This window comes from Nicotiana tabacum, chromosome 24 (genome assembly GCF_000715075.1).
Source record: "Nicotiana tabacum cultivar K326 chromosome 24, ASM71507v2, whole genome shotgun sequence".
Classification (NCBI taxonomy): domain Eukaryota; kingdom Viridiplantae; phylum Streptophyta; class Magnoliopsida; order Solanales; family Solanaceae; genus Nicotiana; species Nicotiana tabacum.
Genome location: NC_134103.1, coordinates 6071573 through 6094012, shown reverse-complemented (window position 1 = coordinate 6094012; position 22440 = coordinate 6071573). Strand labels below are relative to the sequence as shown.

The 22440-nt window shown below is 35.2% G+C and overlaps 1 protein-coding gene across 1 annotated transcript; it reads right to left on the bottom strand.

Annotated features, from left to right (window-relative positions):
- Positions 1–2991: 2991 nt before the first annotated feature.
- Positions 2992–10287, bottom strand: LOC107814248 (uncharacterized). The gene is made up of 3 exons (XM_016639624.2): positions 10063–10287; positions 4053–4258; positions 2992–3511 (listed from the first exon to the last, which is right to left on the bottom strand). The coding sequence occupies exons 1-3, from the start codon at positions 10162–10164 to the stop codon at positions 3247–3249; spliced, it is 573 nt and encodes a 190-aa protein (XP_016495110.1). The 5' UTR covers positions 10165–10287; the 3' UTR covers positions 2992–3246.
- Positions 10288–22440: the final 12153 nt, after the last annotated feature.

Here is a 22440-nt window from a genome sequence, read left to right as displayed (position 1 = left end):
AGGGATATGGGACTTGTTATACTTTTTAATATTTAGAAAGGGACAAAATTAGATTATGACTCTTTAAATGAAAAGAGGATATGGCCAATTGATTGTCTATGATGAGGTTTGGGCTGGCATTTGGTAAAAGGATTTTAATAAATGTTTGGAATGTGACATTCCTTTCTTAATTTTTGTAACCAAACCAAAAGGCAACTTGGTCTTCTGAACTTAGAACTTTATATAAAATAGTTTTCAAATTGATGTGCACTCAAGATCTTAAAACCATTAGATACATAATACTTATTGGAAAAGGTAGGGTAAGGTTTGTATACACACTATCTTTTCTAGACGTCACTTGTCGAATTAGACTAGGTACGTTATTGTTATTGTATAAATTTGTTATTATTGTTGTACAAATTTGCTCTTGTACTATCGAAATTAATCTACTATACCATTTGTTAAACTTTGGGTCATTTATCCTGCGTTTAGCAAATCGTCTCTCGTATTTGTATTTATCATTCACGGAGTTTCATCTTGAAATTGATGGACTTCACATGTCTCAATTCTTTGAGAGAAAAAAAAAACTAAATTTACTCGTTAACTTTTGACTATAGTCTAAAATTACCGTCAAATTAAAACTTCGTTAGGATCAAAGGACAAATATAATATTTTTTTCATAGCGGTGAATGTAAATATTACACCAAGAGTTTAAACAAAACAAAAAATTGAGGTTGCTCAATTTTAGTACAAAATCAAATTTGATGGTTTTTCCTTGTAGTATTGTACTAATAGCTACTCTACTATGGCAGACTTGGTGATAAATATATTTTTTTTATAATTTTCAATTGTATATATAATTTGTTGAGCAATATATAAGTGGTGAATGCGACTGTATCTTCCGTTGTTCACAAATGGTTTTCTTTACTTTTTCTTTTTGTCCTTTTAAAGTTGAAACCATATAGTTCTACAAGATATACTACTATTTTAAGGTTGACCATTGAATAATTTATAAACCAGAAAATCCAGCATCAATTTGCCAGTAAATTTAGTGGGATTAATAATTAACTTTGTACATTTAGCCAACGCGTCAATTTTTTATCATTTGAACTAGATTTATTTGATTGTACTATTCGAATACAAAGAGGTGGGTGAAACAGAATGAAATAATTAAGACTCTATGAGGTAAATACAAAATAAATTGGTTGTTATAAGTTTAAGGTACATACACCAACCAAATATAAATTCAAGATAGGACACAATTATTATACCAAAATATTTATATACACATATTCTTCTAATGTTTTTATTCAAGGCGCTTGAACTTCTCTATAGTCTTTCCGACTTTTTGTTTGTGCAATATTCGCTTCATTAACCTTGTTATTGAGAAAATTATTTTAACAGAACATATAGATCCTAAAAATATATTGACTATGTAAAATTCATTTCTAACCTATAATCAAGTTGGAAAAGTGTCCAAATATATGGTTTGTTATACAATCATTTTCACATAAAATGATAAAATATTATTAAAAAATTAGTTTCCTTGAGCGGAGTGTCTATCAGAAATAATCTCTTTACCTATACAAGGTAGAGGTAAAATCTGCGTATACACTATCCTCCCCAAACTACATTATCAGACATTACACTGAGTATATTATTGTTGTTGTATTACCAGAAAATTAGTAACATTTTCTTCTATTTATCTCTGTAAACATATGATTAATTCAAGCTAGAGCTTTGTCAAAGATTTGATAATTTCATTTTCATGACAGACTGTCTTCATAAAGGGAATTCATGTTGATCATTGATTATAGAAGTAGTCCTTTTCTGTTTGAATGCCGTCCTTGTTGTCTCAGACCGACGACATCCTCCCCCCTGCCACTGCATTTACAAACCCTGCTCCTCTCATTCCTCATTAAGGCTCACATTATTCTACGACCTGTTCATAAAAAGGACAGTCCGGTTCATTAAGCTATCGCTATGTACGACTTGTTCATACTATTCTTGAAAATAAAAACAAAAAAATAACAAAATTTAACTCACATACAAAAGAGAGAGAGAGAGGGGGGGAGGAGTGCACATATAACCGATTTTGGGGCGCTACTTAAACCATAACCTAATTTCATAAATTATAGGTCCTGGCTATATCGGAAATAACTTCAGACATACATGACTGAAGTTGTAAAAATCCGCATATGAAGTTATAAATTTTGTCTGAAGTTTGGCATATTGATTGTGTAAGTAAACTTCGAACATACGTATATGAAGTTTGGTTTGCCAAGACCAAAATTCCGGACATTTTTATCTAAAGGCATATGACTATTGGCAAAAATTGGAGGACAAAGGTTGAACTTCAGGCATATATAACTAAATTCGGGTATTTGTGCATGAATTTCAGGTTAGGGTGTGCCGAACATTTTAAGGCCCATCAAAATCAAAATGGTTGGCTAGCCTAACCTAGCCCGTAAATTGCTAAAGTACACGTGGACCGAACTAGGTTACCCAGCCCGATCCATATTGACAGCTATATGCTAAAGTACACGTGGACCGAACTAGGTTACCCAGCCCGATCCATATTGACAGCTATAGTACCTTAGCATTTAACTCTGATTTGATGGTAGGAAGTACCTACCTTCTCTATTTTATTTGACACATAATTTCTCTTCTATACACGTAACGAAAATTTGTAGGTGCGTTCCTTTTTTTATGTGGCATTTCAGTTAATTCAAAAGTTCTTTTAATAACATTTCAAAGTGAAACTAATTCTTTAGTCGTCTAGCTATAAATTCGGGCAGCATACTTAAGGTTCTAAAAAGTTTATTGCAACTCTTGTGACAACAATGTTTAGTTTTACATTTACTAAATTAAATTCCAAGTGCAGATAACCCCAAGCGGTTGTAGGTTTTTTCTACTAATTGGGGTCTCACTTCCACTCGCCCATGCAGATAGACAGGACAGACCAAGTATATATGATTTACACACAAATTTCAAGAGCAAGGTAGGAAACACTAGCATCTAAAAGTGAATATTGCTCCATAACTGCAAATCCACATTGCATTACCTTTGCCACAAGAGAAAGGTTCAAATTTCTTCACCAGACATGAAAGTTTTTCTATTATCTATCTAATCTATCACTTTGTAAATACCCAATCACTGAACGATAACCTGATTTCTTATCATATACGAACTTATGTAGTTCATTATACAAATATAGTGCCATGATGGAGGTAATATAGAGTGCCTAGCTAGTTTCTTCTGCAAAATTTATGCATAACCAGTCATCCCAACATTCGAGCTAGAACGATTTGTCTTATGAGCTGGCTGAGTAGTAGCCTTCGTGAAGTACATGTAGTAATACACATTGAGGATCATGGTTGCAACTGTAAAGACTGCACCTGCGATAAAGACACCTTTTCTTAGTGTTTCACAAGAAAAGTTCTCTGCTAAGATCATATCCCGATACTTGGTGTGGTAAGCATTTTTCTTTGCTCCAGCAACGAGACATGCTTCTGCAACCAGAAATGTCAGCCTGCAGATGTATAAATATTTAGTACACCTTCGCAAATACACAAGACGAATCCTTTTAAGATGTCTTCACATATAGTAACATGAAAAATAGTTAACTCTCAGGATACTGCTAATATATCATGTAGAGATCACCCACAAAAGATGCAGTTCGGAACGTATCATCAGCATTACGTATAAAATGGCAGAAATTATTTGCAAGATGGTGTTGCAATAACTTGATAACAACCCAGAGCGTAAAACAATAACGACAAATGCGAAGAGCGCAATAGTTTAATGGTTATCCACCATTAAGCACTCTAATTTGAGACAAGAGTTCAGATATTGGAATCCCTCCCCCCTCCCCCCCCCCCGAATAACAAACATGTGATCTGATTAAGTTTCCTTTTCAAAACATAACAACATATCATGGATAGAACCATGCATATCTACATGCCAACAGAATATAGTTCGATGCTGATTGTTGACTGGATGACCAAAATAATGTAGTGGGACTTTTATTTCTACTTAATAGAGGTAAAGGAGAGCAATGATGAGACTCGTACCATGACGATATGAAGTATATAATGGCCCATGCACGATTTGTACCAGGAGATAAAGGTCTTCCAAAACACATGCATTTTGTCACTCCCATAAGCAATGCCTCGCCTGAAAGAAGAAACAGGAAAGCACCTACTCCATATCCCGTGGCAACATCTGAGGTGTAAACACAATATGTACGATTTGTAACATTATCATCATGCAGAGTACCCTGTCAAAAGGAACCAAATTACACAGCTGGTTGTATCAAAGTACTATTCAAAAAAATGATTGGTAGTTTAAGTCATCAGTCCGTCAGAGTTAACCACTGGCGAAGCTATGTTGGCCCAAGGGTCGCCAAATATTATACTACGTATAAGGTAAAATATTACTTGTTATTGACCCTTGCATAGCCCACTGGCAAAGGGTGTTCAAAATGAATTTCCTGGCTTCGCCACTGGAGTTAACTGCCATAACACTATAACAGCCTGTCTCAGTGCCTAGTCATCCAAACCTACAAGACTGCAAAGTTTGATTTATTTGAGTTTTCTCATCACAGCTCAATTACCTACTTGAAGCTCCTCAAAAAAGTTTCTTCATACAATTACTGAGTTTAATTAACTTTTCCGCCAAAAGTAAGGGAACTAGACTATGACATCAGTCTACCTTTCCTAATTTTGAACCAGGAAATTATTGGGTTTGACACCTTATAATCGCATTGTTTCCTTTTCTGCCTTTTCTATTGGCAACACCTTCTAAGGTCATATAATGAGCTGAAATATTATAGATGGATTGACAGTCATCAAAATACTGTGTTGTGACCATCATGCATGCATAGACTCCCTCACTAAGTCAACATCTTTCTGCTCATATAATTTCCAAAACACCCTTGTTTAAATATTATTTCCAAATTCTCATTTTATAAAATAATTCCAGAGGCTTCATCCATCTTTTCTCTTTCTGTTCTAAAAACAGAAGGATCATAACTCTACTCACTAGTGATACATCCAGATGTCTTCATTTTTTACTAGCAAGAAACAGAGAGCATTAGTTTTTCCATAACTGAATTTTCTTTTTACAAATTGTAGACTCTTGCTAGACAAGTCAACACAAGAAATCGTCCCATACACCTCAGGCAAGCTGGAAAAGGGGAACACCTAGTGGAAACGTTTCTCCCAAACCTCCAACTTCTTCCAAATCCATTTCCATACCCTTAACTCAAACTACGGGCTCAGCATCAAGTTCCGCATTATTTGATTATGTAACGACCCGGCCGGTCGTTTTGAGAGTTGTAGCCCCGTTCCCCCATTTACTGCTCGTTCTGTGCTTTATAGCTGCTATGTGACTTGCCGGGTAGTTGGTTCGGGTCCGGAGAGGTTTCGGAATGAATTGAGACATTTAGTCTCAAGGTCGAAAGCTTAAGTTGAAAAGGTTGACCGGATGTCGACTTATGTGTAAACGACTCCGGAATGGAGTTTTGATGGTTTTGTTAGCTCCGTTGGGTGATTTTGGACTTAGGAGCGTGTCCGGATTATGATTTGGAGGCCTGTAGTTGAATTAGGCTTGAAATGGCGAAAGTTGAAAATTTAGAGATTTGACCGAGAGTGGATTTTGTGGATACCGGGCTCGGAATGGAGTTCCTGGAGTTGTAGTAGGTCCGTAGTGTCATTTGTGACTTGTGTACAAAATTTGAGATCAATCGGGCGTGATTTAATAGGTTTCGGCGTCGTTTGTAGAAGTTGGAATTCCTTAGTTTCAATAGGCTTGAATTGCGATGTGATTCATGTTTTTGATGTTGTTTAATGTGATTTGGGGGTTCGACTAAGTTCGTATCGTGTTTTGGAACTTGTTGGTATATTTGGTTGAGGTCACGAGGGCCTCGGGGTGATTTCAGATGGTTAACGGATCCAAAATGGGACTTAGACCATTGCTGAACCCGGCGAGGGTCTTGGCCACAGGTGCGGCTGATGTTGCATAGGTGCGGAGCTGGGCTGGGCTGGGGTAGGACACAGGTGCGAGGGGTCATCCGTATCTCCGAGCCCCCAGGTGCAAGCAAGGCTCCGCAGATGCGGAGAAGGGGGTCGTAGGCTGTCTTCGCAGAAGCGGAACATGGGCTGCAGAAGCGCTTCCACAAGTGCGGAACCTGGAGCGCATGCGCGGGTCCTGTGGACTTAAGTGGCTTCCGCAGAAACGGAAATTCTATCGCAAAAGCGATTCTGCAGGTGCGGATATTTGGCACGAAAGTGTGAAAGCACTGGGCAGTGTTTAAATTCAACGGTTTCCGATATTTTCTTCATTTTGGACGTTTCAAGCTCGGGATTGGGTGATTTTTGAGAGGATTTTCGAGGGGTTTCTTGAGGTAAGTCACTTGTGATTAAATTTATTCAATAATTTTGTTTCCCATATTGAATTCCCCACCTAAATTGTGTGATTTTTAGGTGTAATTTTGGGAGTTGAGGCTAGGGATTTGGAGAGTTTAAATTGGGGATTTGGTGTCGATTTGGGGTTGCATTTTGGTAAATTTGGTATGGTTGGACTCGTGATTGAATGGGCTTCCGGATTTTGTAACTTTTATTGGATTCCGAGACGTGGGCCCGGGGGCGGCTTTGGAGTCAACTTTTTGATTTTTCATTAATAACTTACTATTTTCCTATGGAACTGATTCCTTTAGCCCGTGTTGGTTGTATCGAACTATTTGTGGCTAGATTCGAGGCATTTGGAGGCCGATTCGCGAGCCAAGGGCGTGTTGGAGTAGGGATTTGCACGGTTTGAGGTAGGTAACAATTGTAAACTTGGGTTCTAAGGGTATGAAACCCTGAATTTCGTGTCATGTGATTGGTGTTGAGGTGACGCACATATTAGGTGGCGGGCGTGTGGGCGTGCACCATAGTAATTGTGACTCGGTCAATCTCATAGAACTGTATAGCTGAATAATTTGTTGTTATCCGTATATTTTCCATGTGTTATAGAAATTGATCTGCAAATCATGCTAGAAATCATGCTTAGGCTATGTGTTGATATTGTAGGGAACCCAGAGGTCGTGTTCCATGTTGAATTATCTGTTAAATTGCCACTCTGTACTCAGTCACAGTTTTTACTCGCATATTATATCTCAGCCTTTGTTGTTCTCTATTGATTCATTATATCATCGTTGTTGGGGCTGTTTATCATGATTATTGAGAGCCCGAGAGACTGGAAGGAATGATGACTGAGTGAGGCCGAAGGCCTGATTGTGAGGATATTAAGGGATCGGGCTGCACGCCGCATCATGTTTTTATTTATTTATGCCTGGACCTGGCTTATTATAGAGCTTGGGATGAAGGAACCCCTCCGGAGTCTGCACCTCCACAGTGAGCGCGGTGGATATTATATTTGGGATGGAGTTCCCTGGACATGGAGTTTCCCTATATATTCACATTTGGGATGGAGTTCCCTGGGCATGGAGTTGCTCTATACATTTATATTGAGGGATGGATCTTCCCTAAGCTAGATCTGCCCCGTACTGTACCGAGTGATTGAGTACTCTGAGAGTGTGAATATGCGAGGCATCCATTATAGTGTACCACATACAGTATGTATAGTGGCATGTGGATATAGAAATGTCTTATCCCTCATAGAGTTGATCTATTTTACTTGTATTGAGTTTTATCAATTGAACCTGAAAACATGCCTACATTTCTGTACTGTTAATTCTATATTGAATTGTACCGGCTGAGCTCGTCACTACTTTTAGTCCAATAGTTAGTTCTGTTAGTTGTTACTTAATGAGTTGGTTGTACTCACGCTACACCTTGCACTTCGTGTGCAGATCCAGGTGTTACCGGTCACGGTGGGTGTTGATTATTCGGTGCTTTCGAGGTAGCTGCCCGGCATTCGCAGACCTTGACTCTCCCTCCCTATCTTTCAGCTTTATGTATTTAGTTTCAGTTGTTCATAGACAATATTTTCAAACTCGTGTTGTATAGACGCTCATGTACTCAGGGACACACTGGATTTTGGGACTTTCGTATTGAGTTTTGACTTTCTATCCAGTTTATGAAAGCTTAAATTATTTAAACTTGTGTCATTTCATTTTTCACTTAAATGTGTTGGAAATATTTTGAGGTGTCGGCTTGCCTAGTACCATGTTAGGTGCCATCACGACAGACTAAATTTGGGGTCGTGACATATTAGCAGCCAGTTGGCAGAATGTGATAGTACTACTGTTTTTTGCAATGATCCTAACACATGTATAATAGCTAGTTATATTGGGCTCATAAGGAAAGTAAAGTACGGATTGTGAATCGAAAAAGAACCCCTCTATAATACGTTTGGGATCATAATAAGGGTTTCCTTGGTATTATACTACAGAAGTTGTCTTATCTTTGCTCCTAAAGATCCTCAAACATTAGATGTGTTAGTTCAAAGTTACCATTTCTATCAAATAGATAATTACGTTTTGGATGTAAAAGTTATTATCAGTCTCGAAAACAATTATCTAGGTTCATATCCAGTGTTAGATTGTTATATTTGGCAGTGGATTAGTTCAATTGTCCTTCTAGAAATTGATGATTTCGAAATCAAGTTCACTTCTATGAGAAGGGATGTCTCACCTTCGTATCAGATAATATAGAATAAACATTTTGGTAAGACATAATTCAGTAATGAAGCACAACCAAAGGACAAGGAGGAATCATTCCGAATAAACTGCAAATCTTTAAGAAATTATAAATCAACTATTTTATACGATCCATAGGCACCATTTGTTAATCAATTTCAACAGATCGTAGGCCGTAGCTACTGGTAAAATTGGCTGCTATGAAACATGATCCTCTGACTCAGAAATTACAGTATTACTTTTTATTCACCCAATTATAATATATTACGAATGACAAGTTATCGACTTCTGATAAAATTCTTCAAACTTTTCATAGACTATATTCATTCTTCCCATTATGCACCTAGCATCTTGATCTTAGTAAGTTAGTGACAAGTTTAATATAGAATTTAAGTTTCATACACTATAATGATTTTTTTAAACCACCAGCCTAATTTAACTTGTTATAGCAAGTTACTTACCATTTCATTGTAGGTTATCAATTGGATGCTACTATTAACTAGAGTTACCAACATCTACCATCTAAGTTACCAGATTGTGTAAAAATATTTTACACCGCAAGTGAATAGAAATTAGATTCTTAGGAATCATTTGATATAGGGGATAAGGATAATAATCCCATGATAGAATTTGGGATTGTACTTATCCCATATTTGGTTATAAGTATTAGCTAATCCCGGGATAAATTTTACAGTAAAGTGATGGGATGCGAAGCTAATCCCATGAGATATCCTGGTTTAGCCCACCTTTGTACCAAACGACCCCTTAATTACATCCTATAATTTTACAATATCAATAATTATAGTAAATTTCTTCTCATTTTCAAAACCTTCAAGTTTTCACCAAAGGATATACACAGCAAACTTTAATCAATAAGCATCGCTACTCAATTCTATAGCAAACATTAACCAAACTGAAAAATCAGCTAAGCATAGAAACAGCATTGCTACAGCCAGGGGCGGATGTAGTGCATTGTAGACGGGTTCAATTGAACCCATAACTTTCGACGCGGAGTAAAAGTTTATATGTAAAAATTCATTAAAATTGCAAAAATAATAGATATGAACCCATAACTTTAAATATATAATGGGTTCAATGCTAAAAATTTTAAAAGTTGAACTCATAGGATTTAAATCCTGAATTCGCCTCTGGCTACAGCCCACCGTTAAACATAACCACAAATTCCATTACAGTCTTTCACACACACAACACTTCACAAAACGAATTAAAAAATTTCAAAAAGTATCAGAGCCGAGCTAACAAATGCAGCATTTCAGATCATACAGAAGCAACTGGTCAGTAACACAAATACAATTACACAAAATACACAATTCGCGCTGGATCTAGCGAAGTTTAAGCTCAATATATACTCAGGAGCTACATATATACACAGATATAAAATAAACCTACACACACACACAAAGAGGAAAGTAATTTACAGTGCTGCGGCGACGTTCGGCGGCAATGGAGAAACCGAAAGCGGTTAAGCTGAGTACTATTACGACTAGATGAACAAGCGAAGATCCTTTGCCTTCCGCCATTTTCTCTAGAAGCTTCTTCGATTTAGGGCTTTACTTCACTGAAGAGTGTGTTAACTCAACTCACTGTGTGTTGTTAGTGTGACAGTGTGTGTTTTGAGTGAGTACTTTTTGAGCAGTGTTTAAAGGTGGGAACTTAAAAGAAGAGCTTTGCAAATTGTGGAATCTGTGCCTCACGCGATGTAAAGGAGCGTTTAGTATACGCAGGGATGTTTTGTGGGGATATTGGTCGGCTGTTCGTTTGACGCTTTGACTTGTGTGTATCACTCGCCTGTGATTAGATTTATTGATGGGCGATGATAAGATGTGAGCGTCCTCATGTTTTGTGGTGGACCGCCTTGCATTTTTTAACTTTTTCTTTCCTGTTCAAAAGTTCAGGTTTTCAAGAAAACTACCAAGTATAGAAAAATTAACCCTAATAGTCGTTCATCCAATTAATTAAATTAAAAATAATCGGTTGAGGTACGCTATATGCATAATTTATGTATTATATGTATATAATTATGTATAATCAATGTATAATCTATGTATATGACTAAAAAAAATAAACAATGAATATAGACGACTATTGGTGTAAAGTATATACTACTATAATTTTTTATATAATCAATATATACTTTTTGTATATTAGCTAGTTGATATAAGGCCAAATGTGTAGCTTGCCTAAGTTTTTTCAGCAAATATGATTTTTCTTGCTTTTGTTTAATGACCATGGATTCGTCTAAGGCCATTTTAAGACAATTGACTCGATTAATTAGCATATGCACTATATAAGGCTTATCAAGGGGAAAAGTGCTCTCTACTATAAGTTTCTTCGTTCGTAAGATTTAATTTGAGACATCTGATTAATAGTAAAGTCATAAGGAAATTTTATACAACTCGTCAATTTCCTTAGTGGTACACATGTGAAATACTTAAATCCAGTTTAATTTTACAAATGTCACAACACATCCAAATGAAATATGGTTATGGTCCAACCAAGTTGCAACTTTTTATTGCCCAATCCCATTTACTTATTTTGTGAGAACTTCGGGTATGAAAACTGCAGATCCAAACCAAACAAGAAAGAAGACCCCATTTTTAGAGTCCAGCCAAATTAACTCGAATGTGCTCCCTAGAACCCAATTCGATCTGGCATGCTTCAATTTGGATTGGGCTGTTTCAGGATTCTTAAAGTTAGGCCTTTTTCTAATGCTACGGCATTCTCTGATCCAAGAATAATTAGCTTTGAGCCAAGAATAATTTCAAGACATAAATTGGTTGAATCCCACTTTTCAAGGAGGCTTATCTATAGCTATTCTCTGATTAATTTCAAGAGGGGAAAATCCAAAACCATACATGATCTTTGCCTTTAGATTCAAAGTCATACATATTCTTTCACATGGAGCATTAATAGTACATTTACTTTAACAAAGTGGTGCACTTTTAGTCATAACACTGAAAAAAGTCAAAAAACATACATTATCTTTGGATTTAGACTCAAAGTCATACATATTCTTCCACATGGAGCACTAATAGTCCATTTACTTTAACAAAGTGGTGCACTTTTAGTCATAACACTAAACACATTTTAATTTTTAACAGAAATCTAAGATCTGACAAAATATCGGTTCCCTTTATTTTTTTGTTTACCGAAAGAAATAAAGATGACAGATTTATCTAGATAGCAAATAGTAAATATACATAGAATTTATTTACTATTTATCTATTTACTATACGTAAAATATATATTTTACTAAAAAATGTTAAACACCGTTAATTTTTATTTGCAATAATTTTTATCTAGATAACCTCAAATGGTATCTAGATTTTTTATTATGTACATAATATTTATTATACGTTGACATAAAATAAATATACGTAAAATTATTGTTGAGAGTAAAATAAATTTTATTACTAAAATAAATATACGTAATATATATTTATTAGATTTTTTTTATTTTATGGGAGTCAGCGTATAGTAAACATAATATTTATTTTTATTTTATTTTATGGGAGTCTAAAATCAAAGATAATGTATGTTTTTGAGCTTTTTTTCAGTATTATGACTAAAAATGCACCACTTTATTAAAGTAAATGTACTATTAGTACTTCATGTGAAAGAATATGTATAATTTTGATTGATGTATTTTTTTGATCTTTTCCTCAATTTCAAGACATCTATAGCTTTCCCAATTATTATATTTTTTTACTTTTCACCATGCAATTATTATGTCACTGATAGTATCGAATTTACCTGTAGATTAGAATAATAATTACTTGTTTTATTCATGAAATAGTGAGTAGTCATACTTTTTTCCATGATCATACTTTTTTCCATGATCTTCAAATCTACAAAGCGTTTTGTCGGTTCGACAGAATTCATAACTTTCGGTTCAAATTCGCTATATATGTGTATGTAAATACTCAATATATGTAAAGTTAAATAGTATATTAATTGAGAACAACATTATACTCTTGCTGTTGCAAGCAAGAGTTCAATGTTAGACAGTTTTTCGAATAGTTTCAATGAAGATCAAGATTTTCTACTGTTTTTTTGGTTGTATTGCCGCTGTTACATAAGAAAAGGCTATCTTTTAGCAATTGGAGGATCATAATTGGGACTTTTGTCTTTCTATTTACTATATCACACTACAATTCCCTCAGTTTGTCCATTACTTGTTTCAATTCCAATTAACCAAGAAATTATATAGACGTTTAAATTCTTTGTCACCAGTTTTGGAACTCAAATCAAATAGTATCAGCAAGAAATACGCAAAGACTGGTAACTAGACATTAGAGTATTCATCAAACGATGTACATCTATAAATATATATATATATATATTTCAAAGTACTAAACTGCCGTTGTCATTACCAAACTAAGTTTTTACTATCACGCAACTAATTCCATTTGAGCTATAGCTAATGCCATGGCAAAGATGATCCATTGACAATATTGGTTAGCAGAGGCGGAGCTAGAGCTTCGACAACGGGTTCGGCCGAACCCAGTAATTTTAATCCAAATCATATATTTGTCTTAAGAAATTTATTGAATAAGTACAATGTCTTACTTTAGAACCCAGTGACATAAAAAGATTAGAATTTCGAACACAGTAACTTCAAATTCTAGCTGGTTATAACTTATATCTTCTCTATTTTCTTCAAGTTTTTCTCTCACGGGACTTCTTTTTTGATTTTTCGTCCGATGTCTGGTACATGTGCATTAATTAAGCCTCGACTAATCTGAATTTATACCGTATAAGAGACTTGGAACTTCCTTAATAGCTTTCAAATCCCAAATATCATCATCCCACAAAACATCATTGTACAAATTAATATAAGCTTCTCCAATAAATTCCATGTCCCAAACTGGTGACCAACATGTACCCCATGACATTTGTTCATCCACCATATTATCACTACTCCATGAACATAGCCATTCATTATTAATCCAATAATCACATTCAGCTATCAACTCGGCTGGTTCTGCCACAACACTTTTTTCACTATCATTCCTCTCTTCTGCTTCTGTTTTGACCTCTTCACTCTGCTTCTCAACACCCCTTTTGGCCTTTTTCTTATTAGTATTTCCTAGCAAATTTCCTCTTTGCCTCTTCATTTGATATTGAAACAAGAACTAAAGAATGTTGTTCTTTCTACCAACTTTATGTTGCATGGTTATGGAAAGAAAACTTGCTATTTATAGATCTTAAGAATTGGGAAGAAAAATTTAATATTAAAGGTGATGCAAGTTGGTCAAGCAAGTGACAAGGGCAAGAAAGTTGCAAGTTTCCAAGATCACGTGAAAGTTGATAATTGACCTTTCGGGAGGTTTGAAGAGTTTTATGTATCGAAAAGTATGAGAAGTATTTGGACCATAAGAAGTGATAGTGTGGCAAAAGTTCAATGAATAATCAGCAATCAAGTTGGGGAGTAATCCAAACACGTAGAAGAAGCTAATGAGATGTTGAATTGAATGTGACAGATCTATTTGTCGCAAGTGTCGACACAAGAAAAAAAAAATAGTACGCCTAGCCAGTTTTTGGATCGGTAATTGAAAAATAGTCAACGTTTGCAAAGTCATTGAAAAATAATCACTATTTTACTGCAACACATAATATACTGGAGATTAAAGCGCATGCGTATGAACTTCCAACATATTATGCTGGAACTCCAATATATTATAATGGAGTTCCATTGTATTTATATTGGAACTCCATCATAATATACGAAGTTCACATGTAAAAAATTCGAACTCCAATATATTATGCTGCAATATTTTCCGTGATTTTTAACAATATTTTCGCCCAAATTTATTTTTACATGAAAAGTGACTAAATTTCGATTACTTTTAAAACTGTGGATATTTTTCAATTACCACTTATAAATATGACTATTTTTGAATTTCTTTTCCACAATTTCGTTTCATTATATTGGGTGTTAAGTCACACCTTTAGGTGATAAATGCAAGGCATTTATAGTTGGAAGTATTGCGCTTATCACAACTATTTCATCATTTACATGTTTATTTTGGCTAATACATGCATCGACTGATTCTATTGAATATTACTTTTTTGTGTCAAAAGTATTTTTTTTTTTATTTTTCCAAAAATATTTTTTTTCTAAAGTTAAAATATTTGGCCAATCTTTCAAAAAAAAATGTACTTTTAAGTAGAAGCATTAATTATTTTTGAGAAACTAACGAGAAAATAGCTTCTTTCCAAAAACAAATTTGAAAAAATACTTTTAAAAAAATACAGTTAGAAGTAATTTTTAAAAGCTTGATTAAACATTAATAACAAAAATTATTTTCTATTAAATAAAAAGAAAAAAAATAAATATATTTTTTAGCTATTATTAAATTTGAATCATAATCTTTGACAAATTTTATTCATTATATTGAGTTAGGTCACAAGCAAAAAGTAAGTCATTTATTAGTTGGATTTGGTGATTGGGTGGTGTATGTCACACTATCTACCAAGTTGTGTCATTTCGTTGTCAAAGGGGGCAAAATCGGTTCCCTATTTTTTTGTGTCCCCAAAGGGTGGCTTTTTTAAGTTAGGTCACGTTACGGCTTCTTGGAATTAGAGTTTCCCCCTACCTATGACCAGCTTGATGTAAGACAACTGTGATTATTTAGATTAGTTACGTGATACCAAAAAAGACAGTAGTAAATTCCTTTTATAATTATTGTTTATCTTAGCTGGTTCTGTTCCATTATACTCCGTCCGTCCCATATTACTTGATACATATTAAAAATTAATTTTAAATATATTACTGTTTATCCGTAAAATAATACAGTTAAATTTGTAATGTGGTTTATACTCAAACGAATCGATTTGATCCAAAAAATATAACGAAAAAGTAAGATTAACAATTAAAAATAAAAAAAATAGCAAGCCTGAATCCGAACTCGGTCTTTCCTAAAGCAAGAATAGTAGGATTAATAGAGCAATGATAAAATTATTTAAAAGGTCATTTTCTTAAAATTAAAATTGTAAAAGACCTGATGTACAAATAGCATTATAGGAGAGAGACAGTATTGTGCAACTTTTTTGCCCAGAATGTGTCGTGCCTTGCAAGTGTTGACATTCTTGTATTTATAGTAATTCATATGGAGACAAGATCATAAAATCAAGTCCTTCTTGAATAAGAATAAAAATATTATTGATGGGTGTATAATGGCTGGCTTTGAATGCAAATATTCTCGATAATAACTGCCTATTAAATGTTATCCGATGTCAAGCCTTTGAGTCTTTGCCATCGGTTGTGCTTCCTTCGGGATTCATCCTGTATTGGTCACGTATAGACTTCGTAACTGATGCCAATTATTTACCTACTCAGTTTTTATCTGTTCTCGGTTCCTCGCGTCACCTTGCTATTTAGAAACCAATTTCACCCCATACAGTTTTTTTATGCAGATTCGGAATTTAAACTTTATGAAATAACTCATTTGATTTTCTGAGTTTGAAATAAATATTTTGCATTTGTTTAGTGAATTATAATACATATACAAAGTTTAAGCAAAATTTATTAGGTTCGAAATGTAAATAACACCTTCTGTCCGCTCCTGCATGTCACAATATTTATGCCATTATAAAAATATGTCAATAAAGATAAAATAAAAAACTTAAAATGAAATAAAATTTTAAAATTAAAAAAATATCATTTTCATGGAACGTACTGAAACTACTAGTACTATGTTAACTAAATGACTGTCAATATACTCCCTTTATCCCATTTTATTTGATAGCGTTCGCGTTGCGAAAGTCAAACAAGTTGTTATTTAACTGTAATTTTTTAAATATTTTAAATTATTAATTATTGTAATTTAGAGTACTTTTTTTAAGTAATATTTAAATATGTAAATTTTACGTAGTAGTTCGATTTGATAGAGAAAATGACAAACCAAATACTACCGTACCAAACTAAAGGAAAAAAAATATCCTGTAAGAGGTGGTGGATAAGCTCTACGAGAAGATTGCACTCAACATTTGCGCCAAAAGTGGTTAAATTGATCAGGTCGGCAAAACATATTCTTTCTTTGTTTCTCATATGCAAATTGGGAGTTTCCCCTCGTACGTGCGCAGATGTTAAAATCAGAACTATAATTCTGGAAAGGGAATCAGTCCATTTTCTTGAAGATGAAGCAAGCCTTAGCCGTTCTCAATGCATGTTCATGTTGGCCTTATCACAAAATATATAGTTGTCTGCCTACCAATGAATTTTTGACCCAACAACAAAAGTTTATATTATGTTTTATCACCTTTTGGCCTAAATGTTAGTATCTTATTATGTATTTAAGATTTTCTATATATTGGAGCAATGATAAAATTATTTTTATCGTATTTAATTATAAATTATGAGTTCAAGTCGTAAAGACGATTACTAATGACTTCTATTAAGATAAAATATTTATATAAATACATGATGTTTTATGCATAGATAATGTGTGTCCAACTTACTTTGAGGTGACAACTTCTTTGCGATTTGGAAAGAGGGTTGCAACTTGCAAATCCGGCACAAGTATAGAGCCGTCTAAATATGTCGGCTCAAACCAATCCTCGTTGGTTATAGATTTTAACAATCCAACTCCACCTAATCCATCCATGAAGGGCCTTCAAAATACTAGCCCAATTCAATTTTAAGTAGGTCGGGTATCAAATGGGCAGATTGGACTAATTATAGACGGGTTAAAATAAGTTGAGTTATTAAATAGGCGGATTAAAATAACTTCAGTTGAGATAGGCTAGGTCAAGTTAGGCTACTATTTGGGTCATAGTCCAACCCGTCCAATATTTATTAAGTTTTAATTAATGTGTATTATTTTTTATGAATTATTTAATTATCAAATAAGTTTTTTTTTTGTTATTGTCATATATAATATATCAAACAAAAAATATTATTTTCAAAAAATTTTAGCAAAATTAATCATGAATCAATTTGGGCTAAAAATCAGCCCAACTTTAGATGGACTAAAATGGATTGGGTCAAGATGAACTTCGTTCAACAAATGAGCGGGTCAATAACTGTAACGATCCGGCCAGTCGTTTTGAGAGTATTTACCCTGAACCCCTATTTATTTCTCCCTCTATTTCATCATGTAGTTACGTAACTAGCCGAGTTGCTTGGTGTCGGATTCGGGAGAGTTTCGGAGTAGATTGGGACCCATAGTGCCTAAATTGGAGGTTTAAGTTCTAGAAATTTACCGTAGTTAGAATTGTGTGAGGACGACTTCGAAATGGAGTTTCGATATTTCCAATAGCTCTGTATGGTGATTTTGGTCTTAGGAGCGTATCCGGATGTTCTTTTGGAGGTCTGTAGGTCATTTCCGCGTTGAAAATTTGGATAATTTTTGAAAAGTTTAACCGAGGGCGAACTTTTTGATATCGGGGTCGGATTCGATGGATTAGGTCCGTAATGTCAATTATGACTTATGTGTAAAATTTGAGGTCAATCGGACTTGATTTGATAGGTTTCGGCGTCGGATGTAGAAGTTTGGAGTTTTAAAGTTCATTAGGCTTGAATCGATGCGCAATTCGTGTTTTTAGCGTTGTTTATGTGATTTGAAGACTCAACTAAGTCCGTATAATATTTTAGGACTTGGTGGTATATTCATACGGGATCGCGGGGGCCTCGGGGTGGTTTCAGATGATTAACAGATCGAGTTGAGGCTTAGAGAATGGCTGAAGTGCACCAGTTCTGGTGCAATCGCACCTGCACAAGTTTGATCGCAGGTGCGAGCTCGCAAAAGCGAGAGGGTGAATGCAGATGCGGGGCTGGAGAAGGTGGTCAGTGGTCGCAGGTGGGACGAGGAGGTCGCAGAAGCGATGTCGCTTCTACGGAAGGATGAGCGCAGAAACGGAAAGGCCAGGAAGGCCCGGTGATCGCAAAAGCGAGCTTGGTCTGCATAAGCGCTCTGTGGCCGCAGAAGCGGAAGTGCAAATGCGCATTTGGGTCCACAGAAGCGGACGTGTCTGGACTAAGTAAGAACCGCACCTATAATGGAAATTTCACAGGTGCGGAGCCGCATAAGCGGCTGTGGGTTCGCAGGTGCGAATTCACTGGGCAGAAAAGGCCTGAGTTCGAGGGTTTGATTTCATTCTCCATTTTTGGACCTAGAGAGCTCGGATTGAGGCAAAATTTCGAGGTTTTTTTAGAGAAAATATTTGGGTAAGGATTCTTGACCTGTTTGTGATTAATTTCCACTAAGATATCATTTATTCTTCATTTAATTAAGGATTTCGGTTGAGAAAATTATGAAAAAGGTGAAAAACTTCTTAGGCCGAATTTTGAGGTTTTAATCGAGAATTTTGTATCGGATTTGTGTAATTTTAGTATGGATGTACTCGATATCGAATGGGTATTCGTATTTTGTGACTTTTACTCGATTTCGAGATGTGGCCCGTTTCGACTTTTTGGGGCGACTTTTCGATTCTTTGATAAAGTCGTAGATTTATTATTTAAATTAGTTTCTTGTAGTTGTATTTATAGTATGTAATTGCCTTTGGCTAGATTTGGACCGTTCAGAGTCGGAAAGTCGAGGGAAAGGCATTCTTATCCATTGATTGAGCGAGATTTGAGGTAAGTGACTTGTCTAACCTTATGTGAGGGAAATGCCCCTTAGGTTTTGGTACTGTTATGTATTTGCAATACATGAAGGTCGGGTACGCGAGGTGACGAGTGCATACTCGGGTTAAATGTTGAAAAAATATTTTTCTCGCTGAGTAGTTTTTTTTAATTCCTTAACTTAGTTGCTCTAGCCTGTGTAGTCATCGTGTTTAGCCTAATGTCGCATGCCTACGTATCTTAACTCTTACTTGATATTTGTTCACCATGCTTAGTTGAATTACCTGCTTCCTTAATCTTGTATTTAGTTTTGACTGTAGGATTTCTTGTTGTAAATTCGTTGTTCCATAGGTTATGAGTTGTGTATTAACTTTTGGGACTACGAGGCGGTACCTCAGGAGCTCTCCGATTGTGTATTTACTTTTGGGACTACTAACGAGCGCAAAACACACTTAAATTGTGCTTGCTAGCCAAAGATAGTATAGTATAATATCGTATCCACATGGATTGGAGTTAAATAGTATTATCGTAATTTGTAGCTAGATTTCTATCCATGATGATCAATAATTTAGATTTATATGGTTAATACTATAATTAATTAAGAATTTAGAGCTAATTGACTAATGACAATCGAAGCAAGGCCTAAGCAAAGGAAGAAATCAATGGGAGAAAATGGGGTTTTGATAGGATATGTGCAAGATAATTGTCTGGGATTTAACTCTAGATAATTCACTTCTAATGTTCAAGTGAGTCTCTCTAATTCACTTAATTACCAGTACAATTGTTTAGTAGAAACTCTTCTCTCGATTAAGTCTCAACCTCTCTATATGAACCAATTTAAGCACTGTGAAGATATGCAAGAATTCGTAGTGGATCGATCTTTAGGAAAACCTCTTTTGATTATTCTCCTAACTAGGTTTAATCAATAATTCAACTAGCCTCTTTCGATTACTTAGAAAAATCTATGAACTCAACCAACAATATAATGCAAATATATCACAAGTTATGCCTCTTTCGATTACAAGAACAAGTGAATATAGATGCAACAATTAAATCTTCCAAAAACGATTCAACTACATAAAAATAGAGTTATAATCCACAAACAATCATCAATATACCTAATCCATCAAAACCCAAATGGATCTACTCCATAGACATGGAGAAGTTCTTCACAAATATAATTAAAGTATAGGAAAACATATATTCAATCCAAATCCGGATCTTGAGTAAGGAAGGAAATGATGAAATCCTTGTGTTTGTGTTCTTCCAACTCCTCATTATCCTCCTTGGCCTCCTTAGGTCGAAAATCTGTCAAAAGTCCCGAAAATGGTATTTTTTCGTGTATTTAAGCCATCTCCCAATAAACTCCGGACGAAAATACCCTTTTTAGCGGAAATGGGACGATACTCTAACAAATTTGTACTACCGCGCCGCATGTCGCGCCACGCCATGCGATGCGCTTGTGAGGAATTCTAGAACGATTTGCAAAATGGATTATGGGCAGATTTTGCACTACCGCGGCGCGGTTGTGCATTTTTCTGAGAGTCATTCGTTTCTCCAATTTTTGACATTCGGACTTGCTCCTCGACCCCCGAACGCGATCCCAGTTTAATCCCTTGGGCTTCTACTCAAACTTCAAAGCTCCAATTAGCTCGAATTTGCTCCGCAACATCTAAATAACTCGGAATCACTCCTAAACGGCATAAAACACATAATAAGTGCAAACACTACTAATTAAAAATCAACATAAGTAAAGTGCAGTGAATTAGAGTGCAATAAGCGACTAAAACACGAGTTTCTGACCTACCATCAACACCCCACACTTAAATCATTGCTCGTCCTCGAGCAATCAAACTACACTTCACACAGACACGGCCTTTTTAAATAATTCTCCTAACTCATCACACAAAGAATAATAGAACAGATTAAGTACAATACCGTAACATCCTCGCCTCAAGAGTTGACTCAACAGCACCATGCATTTTTCACAACCTGCTCACTTACTCTAACACAGAGGTCAATGACATTACCTTACTTTCATGAATCAAGTGCCCTCACACAACAATAGAGAGTAGTTCCACACACAATAAAATTCAAGAACACATAGGAACTCAAGATAAAACGAATTAACTCACTCTCAGAAATAAAATTCATACACCACAAAGAATGTATCACAAGCTTGCCCGTGGTGTACTACTCTACTAATTGAGTTTATTCCGTCAAGGATCAAGTAAGACTTTATTTGGTTGTAATATAGGCTGCGGAACGGGTAGGATACATTTGGATATATTGACTAAACCTCTCTAAGAACTTTAATACATACGATTGACCGTTCAAAATCCCACACTTTTGTCAAACCATAACTCCACCCTTACATCAATATATGTCAACTCCCAACTTCCTTAAGCACAAATACATCAAGATTAACCACTATCAATGAATATTTGCATATCAATGCAACTATATATATTTCTCAATTTAAGTGGCTCTTATCTTTGTTTTTCAAAACAGTGCATCTTTCTCCTTATTTCATTAGTTCCACTCAAAAGCCAAACCAACACCCCACAGTTTAACTTTTACAAAGTTCGCAACAATTTCAAGTGCTCGCGAGAGGTAAAATGGGTAAGGCTTGTAATATGGTTGCCAAAGAAACAGGATTACAAGCACAAAGGGGTTAACTAAGATACATAACAATTAGGTGGGTACAACATATAACTGGCTCAACAAAGAAACGTCTATATCACTTTCAAGACTGAATAAAACTACTATTTTGCTTTGCAAACACACGGGGCAAGTTCTAGACATCAAATGCAATGCACAAAATACACAAAATATCACACACACATGGCACAAAACTCACTCAGGATCGGACTCATCAAGACACTCTAATCAAAGTATTTAAGCAAAGTTAAGATCATAAAGTTTAAGGTACTTATACAAGAGTCAAAAACTGGACCTAAGCGTCACAACTAAAGCACTTACTATTCTCAAGGCATAATGCAGTCAAGAGATATTGCTTTCAATTCAAATCACAGCACAAGGTTTTCTACTCCTAAAAAAATAAAACTAACTACACCTGGTTCAAACAAAACCTTTGTAAAAGAACCGCGGCACAAAGAAAAACCAAGGGAAATTTATTATACTACCTAAAGAAAACTATAAAAAAATCAACTTTAAAAATTTCAATCAAAAGAAACAAAAACACATACAGGAAACGAAAACAAATAGT